Source organism: Anoplopoma fimbria, chromosome 12 (assembly GCF_027596085.1).
Source record: "Anoplopoma fimbria isolate UVic2021 breed Golden Eagle Sablefish chromosome 12, Afim_UVic_2022, whole genome shotgun sequence".
Lineage (NCBI taxonomy): Eukaryota > Metazoa > Chordata > Actinopteri > Perciformes > Anoplopomatidae > Anoplopoma > Anoplopoma fimbria.
The window spans coordinates 10,350,313-10,364,620 of NC_072460.1; the positions used below are offsets into that span (position 1 = coordinate 10,350,313).

Genomic DNA, 14,308 nt, shown 5'->3' on the forward strand with positions numbered 1-14,308 from the left:
ACACTTTTTTTGATTGTTGTTTTGGTTTGTTTTCATTGTATCCTTTCTTACAAGTTGCTGTGAATATTTATCATTTTATGTGGACCCCGGGAAGATGAGCAATCACTTTGTGGGGGGATCACTAGGTGGGATCCCAAAATATATATAAAGTATGCATGCAAAACATAACATGAACATCACCACATGTGGTTCAGTCATCCTCAGACATAAGCAGCATAGCATACATTAAAACATCCATATACTCATTTGAGTTTGAGGGGGGAAATTATAAAAATTCAGCTGAATGCGACATTAGATATACATATTGCGAGACATTTGCAGCTCCTGAGAAATCTGATCATTTGAGAGACATGTGTCCTGTGAGAGCTAGGACAGAGAAAATATACATGCAGCAGAGGAGCGTTATATTGGAAAAAAAGAGGGTTGACACAATAAAACAATCAGCCCAGTTTTACCAGGCAGCCGAGTCTAATGCGGTATCTGGGAAAGCAGAGAGGCTGGCAAACCTGTTGGTCTCAGGGGAAATGCATCTTTTGTGCTGTTATGAGGCTGTCTGTGTGCTCTCATGTTCCCTCCAAATTTGGAATGTGAGAGATATTTATTTTGATACGTGACGTATGGCGTGGAGGGAGGGGATTCGCAGGGAAATAACAACTGTTAGTGAGTGTGCCTTGATCAAATTAGTCTCTCTAATTCAATCTGCACTTGGAATCCCTCATGGTTTATTTAGTAAGGTGAGCATACTAATTGTGCTCTGGTTTCTTCCCCCCCTCTCTCCTCTCACCTACTTTTGCACATTTGGTGATTGTTTCCCCCCCCCTCATCTTTGTCTCCCCCTCAATACTCCCTTCCCCCTCGGTCCTCTCTTTGCCTTCTTTCCCTGCTTTTGATCCTCCACTCCCACTCTCTCCTTAACCCTCTTTCATCTCACTCTTCTCTTCGGCTTCTTTTCCAACTCCTCTGTCACTGTAGTAGAGTTGATGGACCAGCAGAGGGTGCTGAGGACCGGTTGCCTGGTGACGGGGGTCCACACTCCACCCATCCGACGTAACAGCAAGCTGGCCACGCTGGGGCGCATCTTCAAGCCCTGGAAGTGGAGGAAAAAGAAAAATGAGAAGCTAAAGCAGAGTTCCACAGGTACGGCGCTGGATGGGTTAAGGGTGAAGTGATGGCATAGGGTGGCTGTAGTTGTCCGGGTTCGGGTTCACATCCACACACACACAGACAGTCTAGCATTTGCTGAACACATGGCTAAATATGATTCTCTTGCTGTAATGGAGAGTGCTATCCAATCAAGGTGACATTAAGAGTGAATGTCATTTAGAGAAACGTTGACAGTTGGTCAAGTAAGAGGTCTGTTGCAGTGGTTCCCAGTCCGTCCCCCCAGTGACTGGACCCGCCTTCTAATGGACTAATGGGCGAAATTATATACATAATCTTTTTTTATAAAAAATTATATACATATAAACAGTTCTGGAAAAAATTAAGAGACCACTTCAAAATTATCAGTTTCTCTGGTTTTACTATTTATTAGTATGTGTTTGAGTAAAATGGAAACATTTCTCCCAAATTTCAAATAAAAATATTGTCATTTAGAGCATTTATTTGCAGAAAATGACAACTGGTCAAATTAAACAAAAACGATGCAGTGTTTTCAGATCTTGAATAATGCAAAGAAATTCATTTTTAAACCACACAATACTAATGTTTTTACTTAGGAAGAGTTCAGAAATGAATATTTGGTGGAATAACCTTGATTTACAATCACAGCTTTCATGCGTCTTGGCATGCTCTCCACCAGTCTTTCACATTGCCGTTGGGTGACTTTATGCCAAAATCAAGCAGCTCGGCTTTGTTTGATGGCTTGTGACCATCCATCTTCCTCTTGATCACATTCCAGAGGTTTTCAATGGGATTCAGGTCTGGAGATTGGGCTGGCCATGACAGGGTCCTGATCTGGTGGTCCTTCATCCACACCGTCACTGACCTGGCTGTGTGGCATGGAGCATTGTCCTGCTGGAAAACCCACTCCTCAGAGTTGGGGAACATTGTCAGAGCAGAAGGAAGCAAGTTCTCTTCCAGGACAACTTTGTTCTTGGCTTGATTCATGCGTCCTTCACAAAGACAAATCTGCCCGATTCCAGCCTTGCTGAAGCACCCCCAGATCATCACCGATCCTCCACCAAATTTCACAGTAGGTGCGAGACACTGTGGCTTGTAGGCCTCTCCAGGTCTCCGTCCAACCATTAGACGACCAGGTGTTGGGCAAAGCTGAAAATTGGACTCATCAGAGAAGATGACCTGACTCCAGTCCTCTATGGTCCAATCCTTAAGGTCTTTTGCAAACCTCAGCCTGGCTCTTCTTTGCTTCTCGTTGATGAAGGGCTTTTTTCTAGCTTTGCACGACTTCAGCCCTGCCCCTAGGAGCCTGTTTCTAACCGTCCTCGCCGTGCACTTCACCCCATCTGCCGTTTGCCATTCTTTTTGGAGGTCATTTTATGTCATCCTACGGTTGTTGAGTGACATTCGAATGAGTTGGCGGTCATCCCGGTGAGTGGAGAGTTGTTTTCCTCCTCTGCCGGTCTGTAGCGTTGTTGTCCCTAATGTCTGCTGCTTGACCGTGTTCTTATGAACCGCCGTCTTTGAAATTTTAAGGATGGAAGCAACCTGACGCTCACTGTATCCCTCTGCCAGTAAAACCAGAATTGAACCCTTCTTTTCCTCACACAAAACTTTTCTTTTTAACTTTGTTGGCATGGTCAATAGTCACTTTTTTTTTTATTCCAATTACTTTTGAGGTACTAGTAGCATTGTTTCTGCCATCCAGCTGGTCCTATTGCAAGAGGATAGTGATGACCACAGCACTGGTTTTTATACTTTTCTTCATTAAATAAGATTTGGTTCAGGTGATCACCTAATCAGTACCTCATTAAGAAGAATCAGGTGTGCCTGTATTGGAATTCAACAGACACTGGAATGGAATGGCTGCCATACACGTAGAGATGCTGATTTAAGAAAAATTTGGAGTGGTCTCTTAGAGAGCTATATATATATATATATATATATATATATATATATATACTGTATATATAAACACATATATTCCTAATTACATTGGTTTGAACTACCCGATTTAGCGTCAACACTCACGTCAACAAAGTAAGATGGTCTCAAAAATGCTGTTTTATTGTAACTGCATAAAATCAGCTGTCTGAAAAGACAGAAATAGAGAAGATTACAAGCAACAGGAGATAAATCATCAATACTAGAAATAACTTTTCATTTCTGGAGATAATTGCAATGAATGTCACATAGTTTTGTTGTCCTCAACAGAGAAAACATGACATACTCCCCTCTTGTCCTCTCACAGATGTAGCATTATCCAGCGGTCTTCTATGCCACGAACACAACTCCCCCACCCAGGGCTGCTGCTCAGACGGTGCAGTCCTGCTTGGAGGATTCGGGGGATCCTTGAACTCAAACCTCACAGTCAGCAGTGTGGAATACCTTGGTCCTGAGGAGGAGCTTCCCCCTCCAGGTAGTACAATCCCTCACTTTACTCAGACTCAACTAATCAATTGACATTATAGAGCTGAATAAAGCAAAAAGCATCTGGGTGTCTTTTCCTCAGTTTTGCGGTAGATCAATGAGATTAGGAGATTGCTGTGAAACCAATCTATTATCTTTTATGTAATCCACAAAGCTATTGCTTGATGAAACTGAGACATTTGTGTGTGTATCTTTAGAGGGCAGCAAAGACAATTCAATGACGTTCCAGTACAATACGGTACATCTCACTAAAGTTGGACAATGTAGAAAATGTCATCAGTAAAACCTATGCAGTTTGGCAAAAATGTTACGGCACAATCCATTTTACAACTATTCTAAATGCTTTCATTGACATACTCCAGTAGCTGCCCCTCTTCAGGACTGTGAACGGGTGGAGGAGAATGTACTAACATCGGAGGAAGATGGAAGTGAGGAGGTGCACCCTGTCGGGGATTTACCTGAGGGGCTAAAGGACGTGGGCGAGCAGATGGAAGAAAGACCAGAGGAAGAGATTCCTCCAGGAACATCACCTCCAAAAGTACCTCCAAAACATTATCCCCAGTTGAGTCCTGGAGATGGTGAGTGCTATGAGGTTAAGGATAGGTCATTTGTATGTCATATAAGATGAATCTGGGAAACGAAATTCTGCTTCACAAATATGTGTTCATTTTTTTGGGTGAAATATTGGATAATTGTTCCTCTTTGTGCCTCAAACGGTTGTTTACATAAAACCCTCTGAGCAGTTTGGAGGAGAATTCACTCTTCGGTGGACCTGCTAACAACTGAAATATGATGAGGAGACCTAATTAGACACCGTGTTATTCTAAGAGATCACAAGTCAAAAAAGATTCAGAACTAACAGTTAAATCTTTTACAATGTGTTGTGTTAATGTCATATCTTAATCTAAAAAGTAACTTATAATAACATCTATAAAACTAATGTCATGGAGTAAAAAGAACAATAAATTCCTAAATTTTTGTAGTGGCATGAAATGGAAATACTTGAAAGAGACATTTTGGGAGCTAATGACCTTCTGTGATTTGAACCCGGGTGGTCCTGTTTGCTCTAGAACCAAATAAGCCACAGCATCTCCTAACAATTTACAACTGTGATTAAGCACAGTAAATGTTATTGGCTACTTTTCCCCACTGTTTAAAATCTGAATGAGGAAGAATGTAGTTTACCATTCCAGGTCGAGTTCCATAGGCTTTTTGAGACTCTAAGATATAAAGCACGGGGCAAAAGCATACCCTAGGTTTCTTGTTGTCACTTAATATATTCATGTATCTTATTATGTTTGTTGTACCTGAGTCTGTGTGCTCTATATTTTACCTTGCTGCAAAAAAATATGTCCCCTCGGAAACATTAACAGTTGAAGATTCATTGAAGCTGCTCTGTTGGGTGGCTTGTCACATTACTAATTGTGTAGTTTGACAAATCCTAAATTTGGCATTGATACCTTGTTTGAAAGCCAAAGTTGAAGTGACTCAGGTTCATATAGACTCCTGTAGATATGCTGCAGATGGCAGGTACGCAAAGTAGCTTGCTCTTTAATTTCTTTGCAAGAAAACTTGTTGAGTTTGTTTCTCAGTCCTGTTCATATTTCCCCCCCAGATGTTTAATGCCCTTATCATATTAAATAGATGTGCAAGTCAGGCGTTCTGGGGAGCCTTAATTCCGATAAATTGATATTGTAATGTGTTTCCCAAACTCCGGTCCCTGTGAGCCTGCAGACGAATAAAAGGATAAGATATTGTTGATCTGCTCCCTTTCAGATTCAGGCCCTGCGTCGCTCCCTGCTAACCTGCCCAACTCCTACCTTCCCAAGGAGCCTCCACCCAGGGCAACAGAGAGCATGGCTTCAATAACCTTGCCGCTACGAGGGCCCTTAGGCAACACCTCAGGGTCCCCACATATAGGCAATATGATGCATCCTCCCATGCCCCCTAGCTGCATTATGGAGGAACTGCAGAGAGCCTTCGCTTCCAAGAACAGACAAGAGATGTGAGTGCTCAGGTGGACCCCATACATCTGTTTGTGTTAGCGCCCTCACTTGGAATTACTGGGCAGGTGAAAAACAACTATGTTGCTTTGCTAGTCTTATTGGTGTCATAATGAAGTTTTCTCACAAATCTCAATTTCTATCAGTAAAGATTTTCCCCTGAATGACACCTTTAAAATACTCATACTAAATTGATTTGATCAGATTTTATGCTCCCACTGCCATCAACATTAATCCTACATTTCCCCTCCTCTCTTGTACCCACAGTGTCCATGAAGGGTTTGAGCAGGCCTCAACCCCAAGGCTGTGGTGTTCAGATGGGCGTCTCTCTCGCTCCTGCAGCTCTGAGAATCAGCACTCATCGCCTTTTGGGGGCGGCTGTGTGGGAGGTGGAGGCTCCGACTGGCCCAAGAAGGAGGCGGAGGAGAATAAGGAGAACATGCGGCTGGACCAGTGCTTCTCCAACAGCTCAGGCCTCCCCAACGACTTAGAGGGCTGGAACGACTCCGTCATCTCTGGTGGGTTGAAGAGCTTAAAAAGTATGATTAACGATGCAGCCTCTAAGCATTTTACATTCACACATATTTTTTGTTTTGGCTCAGTACCCTACATATTGGATTTTTATTTTTTAATTTATATTATTCTATTTTATTTCAGATTTTAGCATTTTATTATTATATTTGATTATTGTGATTGATTGTTTTACCCTGTAAAGCACCTTGAGATTTCATTGTATTTTAAAGTGTGCTATATAAATAAAATCCATTATTATTATTAATGCTAATGTTGCTCTCTGGCAGCTGGGGGTGTAAATAGACAACTGATGTTAACAACGTCACCATAACAACTTTATAAAGTGGCTAACAGAATCAATTGCTGCAGATTTTTGACATTAATACACACATTAATACAATCAATATGGATTAGTTAGGTTTTAAATTATATTTTTTGCACTCTACACTCTACAAAAGGGGACCCCCATAATGCCCCATGGTCCTTATTATTTCAGGTGATATTGTGCTTAAATATCCCCAAACAACTTGTTTTGTTTGAGCAGTAGCCTGGCTAGGGCAACTGGTAATCTAGCCTTAGAAGTTACATATTAAAGGGGCTAGGAGTCGCACATTGTTGCATTTCAAATCTACTTTGCTGCAGTACAGAGCAAAAACAACAGAAAACACTTGAATAAGGGTGTGGTTGTTGCTGAGATTAAGTAGTCATCGTAATTTTTGGGTTGATGGATTGGTCGGCTTAATTCATTTACAGAATGATTTCCGCAAATTGTTAAGATGCGTGATTGTAAATAAACACTGTGATTCTTACAAAAAAGCTACAAAAGATAGTAAGTTCAAAGTTTCCTGTGTGTAAATGCTTGTATGCATGGTTGCAGGTACACTTCCTCGCAGGCTAAGGAAGGAGTTGCTGACGGTCAAACTACGAAACAGGCCCAGCAAGCAGGAGTTGGAGGACAGAAATATCTTCCCAGCCAGAAGTGACCAGGAGCGCCAGGAAATTCGCCAGCAGATTGAGATGAAACTTGCCAAGTAAGAAATGAAATCTTCCGGTTGCTATCGGAGTACAGTGTTAGTGTTGTAAATATGAAATGTTTTATTGATATCAGATCAGTAACAGAATTTTACTTTCTCCTTGCTTAAATATGTCTTAATACTACTCTGCAGTTAGTTAATGATTTTCATGTTATTCATGGTGCAACAACACAAACCCATTGAGATCTGGGCAATGCTTAATTGCTTCAGTTACTTAACAACCACAGTAGGAGGATGAGATGAGATAAAAAACGGGATCTGAAAGGATTATCCGATTGTTTTGATTTATGTCGTGTAATCTGCTCCTGCTAAAATGTGACTGTTTGGGTGTAACACTATTTACTCGGTCCTCCTACTGTATTCCAGAATAGCACAAAACCATTAAACTGAGGAGATTCCCAATGTGGGGAAATGGTATTTCTATTGTAACCAGTAAGGGTTTCAAATGGAGTAAAGTCCCAGAACTCATTTGGCGCAACAAAAGTACACGTGTTAAGTCAATTTCTGGATGCTTTTAAAAGAAACAACAGGCGTTTCTGTGGTGCAAAGAGAACAGACAGATGCTGCTTCCAGGAAAACACCCTGTGCACGACGTACCGCTAATGTTTGTATCTGTGCTTCCCTGCCAGGACATTAATAGAACTGTCTTTTATAATACAACTGAGAAACCAAATGTGCAAAGACCGACAGCAGCAGTCTTGTGTGTTAATTTGTCACAAGATCCAAGTTCTTTAACACCAGCGTATCAAACAGAGGCACACCACAGCGTTGCATGTCCTGCTGTGCAATAATTCGCAGTCAGGCAGAGAGGGCCACCCACACTTTGTAGAGATTCAAGATCTATCAACTGTCTGTGAGACTACTAATAATACTGCCTCCCTGATCTATTTTTAGATTCACTGGAAGAACATATTGTGTTGTTATTTGTGAAATGTATAGGTGATTCATTAGCAATCAGCTTATATAAAGGTGAGGATGGAGCACGACTGTATCTTGCATAAGAGCCAGCCGGGCCTGTGTTTTAAAGACAGGGAGGTTCCAATTGTCGCACAGCAGTGAGAGAAGCTGCTTGTTACATAAAGCTTCAGATTCTGTTGATCTTGAACCTGTAGTTTTTATTTTATAGCCGTTTAAATAAAAATAATACAGACTAAATTAAATGAATGATCCCAGGAAGATCAAGGAGGGTTCTCAGAGCAGATTTGTATGCTTCATGCTGACATTGCTGAAAGAAACCTGCATATGCACCTGCAAAAGGCTTCTGCCAGCTGTTTACCAGCTGTTAAGTTTACTTCTTTGTCTGGAGATATTATCTGTAAATCCAGAGGCTTTAAATAACGTATGCAAATAGGATTACTTCACCTATAGTGCTGAGCATAAGCAAGAAAATGCCTTTTCACCGTGCAGTACAGTATATACATACATTTAAAGCATAATGCACCATTTGGGAAGGAAATCCTGGCTAAATATAGCCGAAATGCTAAAGAGGAGGCAAAAAGCTCATTTCCCCAGGGCATTCATACTGAATGACAAAACAATCCATCACACACTACTCTGGATTTCTCTTGGTGACTCCCACCCAGATTCAATCTGCTCTTTTTCCCATCCTATCTGCGGCTCACACTGTAAACCTACTGTTACATTAGCTGCCGATCAAGCAGAAAATGCCGTCAGGACTTATGGTGGATAATGACACCTTGCCTGTCCATTGTGTCAGTGATGGATGACCTTTCTAACTTTAGAGACTCCCACCTGGCACTTGTGCTGCAGCCGCACTCCGCTGTTTCTAATCTTAGCTCCTCACTGTTCAATAATGCATCTCCCCATGCATTCCCTTTTCTCCACAAAGGTGTTGTTGGGGAGTTATATCAGCAGAAATAATAGAGGGAAGGAGCAGGTGGGGATTAGCTACTGTACTAAAAGGAAGAAAGGCTGGGAACGGCCAATTTCATCTCCTTGCATGTTTGGCAGCTGAAATAAAAGAACAGACTGAAAGCCTCTGCCACCCACTCCTTGCTTTTTCATTCCTTTGTTTCGATTTTTCATTCCTCCCTTGGCTGACATGGTTAGCTTTTCTTTTTCAACAAATTTTGTTGCAGAACATCCTGAGTGGGAAATGGAAACCCTCATGCCAACAGGCGTTTATGCGTCATCATGGTATTCGGGGGATACCTTTCAAAATAATACCTATGAAATCATATCCTAAACGCGGATGTAGAAAGCATGGGGTGAGACACCGGCGCAAAGTAAATCTGCTGTAGTGATAATCTCCGTTATCCCAAATAAACCATCTTCTGTCACCTGAGATCAGCAGAGTAATAAGGTTTTTATGATTCATGTGGCTCACAAAAAAGAACGTCTGACATTGTTACCAAAATAGTGTTTAATATTGACAACGATCTCTGATTTATTCAGCTCACCAGCAAAGAAAATGGTCTGATGCTAAAAATAGCCACAGACTCTCTGTCAAGCACATACAGCTCTGTGTGCAATAGTGAAATCCCCATTACTGTGTTGCTAGGGAGAAGTGCGAAGATTCTATTGTCTCAAGGATAGCGAGTGTTGTTGCTAAGCAACTCAGCGGCCAGGTCAATAATACAGTGGATGGTGGTATTCGCTGGGGCTTTAGAAGTGATTTTCTGTTTCATCTGCTTGAAATGTTGTGCTGCTAAGTGCTTTTGGGAGACTTTGTCTCTCTGTTTGTTTATCAAGGAGTCACAAAAGAATCATAGTGTTGGACCGTTCCCCACCTAATGAGATTTTAAGATTGTTGTGTAAAAAACTGATTTGATCAAAAATACTTTGATCAAAAGGGGAACCTCACAGAGAAGGAGGATTGAAATCAAATGGGAAGAAATGGATCAAACTCCTACATACTGATTGTGTGCAAAACACTGAAATGATTCTAGACCACCTTCTAAGTGTTTGTTTTCCATATTCAATCCTATTTCTCAGAAGGAAGTCAAACTATTGCATTATTCCTGTTGCTATTACGGGATGTCTAGTCGTGCATGTAAATTAACACCGACCTGGTCGCTTGCTTGCACTCATTACTGCATAGATATCCAAGTGTGATTTTGTGTCTGTGCATCCAGCTTCCTTGTCTCTGCCAATGCTGTGATGTACAAAACACATCTAAGACAAATGCCTATTGCATAATGCGTTTTAGTACCGTTGCCTCTTCTGTTGTGATGGTAGCATCTGCTCTTACACAAATATGGTCTTAAGTCAGTTCAAGTCCCACATTAATACTACTAACTGGGTTTAGATCACTAAAATGATTACGGTATATTAGCTATTCAGTGCACATGTAGCCAGGTACACACGGTACACACACATTTGGCAGTTTGCTTTGTGGGTGTCCAGGCCTCAGTCCGTGTGACCTAACTTTGATCTTTCACAGGACAGAACTATAAAGTGCCCAGTATTTTCTTGGGTTGAGGGTTTAAAGAGTCCTGCTGCGTGGCGGCATTCTGCCCTCTCTGTCCTTTTCCACCTCTAGAGGTGTGCTGGGGGGTGGCCACATGCTGTCTGGGGTCCTGAGTCCTGTTGTGCAGCTTACATTTATTATTTAAGCATAGTATGAATAGTTCACACACACACACACACACACACACACACACACACACACACACACACACACACACACACACACACACACACACACACACACACACACACACACACACACACACACACACACACACACACACACACACACACACACACACACACACACACACACACACATTGGATTTTGGAGACCTTTTGGATGCTTTGATGGTGAGGGAACGTGACTGCTTGAAATGAATGCACTACTGTAGGTGTGACTTGAATCTTAGACTTGGTCATCAGAGCAAAGGAGAGGTATTTTTTTTCAAAACATGAAATAGGCTACAGTCATTTGATTCTATAAAGTATTTTGTTCTGGTTTTATGTCTTTTACGTGGCTAAACATAAAATGAACTAGTGCTACAGGAGTAAAATGACTGTGCCAGTAACCCAGTGTACACAAGGATGAGGTTGGGGATGCCGTGAGTGGGAGCCTGTTAGGCTCCGCCTCCTAAAGAATTATGCATGCAGTAACCGGGGAAACTAGGATAGTCGCGCCCCAGCAGCCCATCACGACTCAGTTGAAAAGCGCTTGTAGCCTGTGTCGGATAGTAGAGGAGCAGAGCTGCTGCTCCGGCGGTGGAGATCAGACGCATCACGGCAGCTGCACATGAGACGCAGTATCTTGGAATCGACATTTAATTTGGTGGTAAATTCTCAAACACGAGAATTGCGCTTCTTCGACTATTCCAGATGTGGGGAGCGCCTCTGCCGAAGCATCACAGCCGCGGTTTGGATGCGAGATGGAGACATAGGGGATTCCTCTCGAGAACGCGCACAGTGAAGAAACTGCAGCCGGTTTAGAGGATCGGAGGGGCAGCTCGAGTCAAACATGGTTCAAAACGTGGTTTTGGTGTTTCTCCGCAGGAGGCTGAGCCAGAGACCGAATGTGGAGGAGCTGGAGAGTCGGAACATACTGAAACGTAAGTTCAAAAACACTTTCATTGCTGTCTCTGAACTATAGTCTCTTCACAAAAAATACTATTATTTACTATTTGAAATAAATATTTTAAAAAAAACCTTAAAAAACGCTTGAACCCTGGCTAGATGATGTATTAATGATAAGACAGATTGTACAGTGTAGTCTATTATTCAGGAGTAGAAGAGAGCGTGAGTGAAGCTTGTTGTAGGAACTGGATATTATATTAGATACACACACACACACATATCTATCTATCTATCTATACACACACACTATACTATATATACACACACACACATCTATCTATCTATATGTATATACACACACACACACACACACATATCTATCTATATATATACACACACACATATCTATATATATACACACACACACATCTATCTGTCTATATGTATACACACACACACACACACACATCTATCTATATACACACACACATATATATACATATATATATATACACACACACACACATACATATATATATATATATATACACACACACATAAATATATCTATATAGATATGTGTATACACATTCAGTTCCTACCAACAAGGTTCACTCTCTTATATTTTTAACGGTCACTTACTGAGTATGAATTTCTAATTTGGCTTTTTTCCCCCCTCTTCCCAGAGAGAAACGACCAGACAGAGCAAGAGGAGAGGAGGGAGATCAAACAGCGGCTAAACAGAAAGGTACAACATTGTGTGATTGTTATTTTCCATATATTTAAAAGACATTTGTTTCTGATTACACCAAAACTAAAATATCAACCAAATGAACACTGTTTTAAATGAAACACATGGAGACTTTCACAGCAGTCTACTCTCAATGTTTGTCCAATCCCTTGTGTTCCAGCTCAACCAGCGGCCCACAGTAGACGAACTACGAGACAGAAAGATTCTGATCCGCTTCAGTGACTATGTGGAGGTGGCCAAAGCTCAGGACTATGACAGGAGAGCAGACAAGCCCTGGACTCGGCTCTCGGCGGCAGACAAGGTGTGTATTTAGGTGGAACACAGAGAGACAAGTAATATTTGACAATAAAGACATTAGTCATACATGTTAACCCCTATGACCTGCCACTGATCACATGGAATTATTACCAAAGCGAGTTCACCATCAGGCCAAACTGGTTAAAAAAGCCTCCAAATTCGTTGACCATTTGTTTATCAAGACTATTTGCATTGCTTGTTGCTGTTATCAGCTTATCTCACAAAATCCCGTTTTTTTTAGGCTGATTATATTTCCTCTTCCTCCTCCTGCTGTCACTTTGCCTTCCAGAGGTTACAGCGCCCCGATGGCTCTGGATGAAACCAGGGATGCACTAATTGTTGTTTTTCCCTCTTCCCCACAGGCTGCAATCCGAAAAGAGCTCAACGAATTCAAGAGCACCGAGATGGAAGTGCATGCCTCAAGCAAGCACCTTACGAGGTCAGTATGTATACGGCTGTGTGTAGTATGTCAGGTAATGCATGCGTGCTCTATTCTGGGCCGCAACGGTCTATATTTAGCTCTCCTCGCTCATCCAGAGAGCACGGAGGAGCTAAAGATAGATGGGGAGGGCTTGTAAACGAGGAGTGGGGGAGGTTGTCCTCTGGAGAGAAATGATAAAATGCCACGGTGTCCTTGGCTAAGCTTTGTTTGGAAAGCAGGGATCATTGTGGGTTGTAACAGTGACCCAGAGGGAGTACTGGGATGCGAGTACGTGTACAACCCCTCAGCACATGTAATGACTGCGCTAAAAATAGCCCCCACAAAACTGATTATAGCTGCAATAATAGCTGTGTGCGATGACAAAGGCACCCTCTGCTCTCAAGTTTGTACTTATACCCTAACACGTGGTTTCTCTGCATGTTTGTCTCTCCAGGTTCCACCGGCCATGAAAGCGGGGAGTTTCTTCTGTGAAGAAATGCTGAGGCTTCAAATCTTTTTCTGAAGCTGCGCAGTGGCAGACAGTTCAAAGAGCCTGGAGCCCATTCGTCTTCAGCGTGTCTTTAACATTCTTCCAGCACCCTTGACTATCATATCATCAGTATGAGGGCACGGGTGTGAGAGAGAAGCTGATGGAAATGTTTGCGGCAGTGTGTCCTGGAGACTACTGAATGTCGCCACATGGAAGCTGGCTGGTGGAAGTGGACTATAGTAAAGCCTCTGACTCTCAGGATCAGAGCGGAGGGAAAAAAAAACAAAAAACAATTATGTCATTCAGTCAGTGTTGGTTTTTTTGTACTATTTCATGGACTCCTTTGACAAGGCGGCGTCGTTGGAAGAAGTTGTGCATGTGACCAGCTTCACCTTTTCTTAACTGATGAATAATGTGTCACTTGGACTGTGTAAAGACTGTGCAGTCTCGGGGAGATGGTATTGGGGATGAATTTTGATATTAACTGTACATAATGTCAATCTGAATGGGACGTCAATGTCTTCACTGAAAAGAGAAATACCTTTGTAAGCACTACTTGTCCTCAAAATACAAGGTCTTTTTTAAGAATGGCTTATCTCTTTTGTAAACAGTTTTATTTTCAATTAAGAATCAGGTTGAAGATCTATTTAAAAACAATTGATAGATTTAACAATTTCATTTCATTGTTCAATTAATTGGCAATTTCCAGTGCTTTACTAATCTACATGAATAATTCAGGAATTTGTATTA

General features: G+C 41.8%; 1 protein-coding gene across 1 annotated transcript; it reads left to right on the forward strand.

Moving 5' to 3' along the window:
- The first annotated feature begins 980 nt into the window (after nt 1–980).
- Nucleotides 981–14,118, forward strand: phactr3a (phosphatase and actin regulator 3a). The gene is made up of 11 exons (XM_054608659.1): nt 981–1,137; nt 3,371–3,538; nt 3,912–4,127; nt 5,326–5,554; nt 5,820–6,070; nt 6,943–7,096; nt 11,579–11,634; nt 12,286–12,347; nt 12,511–12,651; nt 13,010–13,086; nt 13,523–14,118. Exons 1-11 carry the CDS (start codon nt 981–983, stop codon nt 13,536–13,538), a joined length of 1,527 nt encoding a protein of 508 aa, XP_054464634.1. The 3' UTR covers nt 13,539–14,118.
- The last annotated feature ends 190 nt before the right edge of the window (nt 14,119–14,308 follow it).

Coding starts and splice junctions, on each gene's coding strand:
- phactr3a (XM_054608659.1), top strand. CDS start 981: ATGGACCAGCAGAGGGTGCTGAGGACCGGTTGCCTGGTGACGGGGGTC. Junction 11,635..12,285: donor GAGTCGGAACATACTGAAAC/GTAAGTTCAAAA, acceptor CCCTCTTCCCAG/AGAGAAACGACCAGACAGAG. Junction 12,348..12,510: donor AACAGCGGCTAAACAGAAAG/GTACAACATTGT, acceptor CTTGTGTTCCAG/CTCAACCAGCGGCCCACAGT.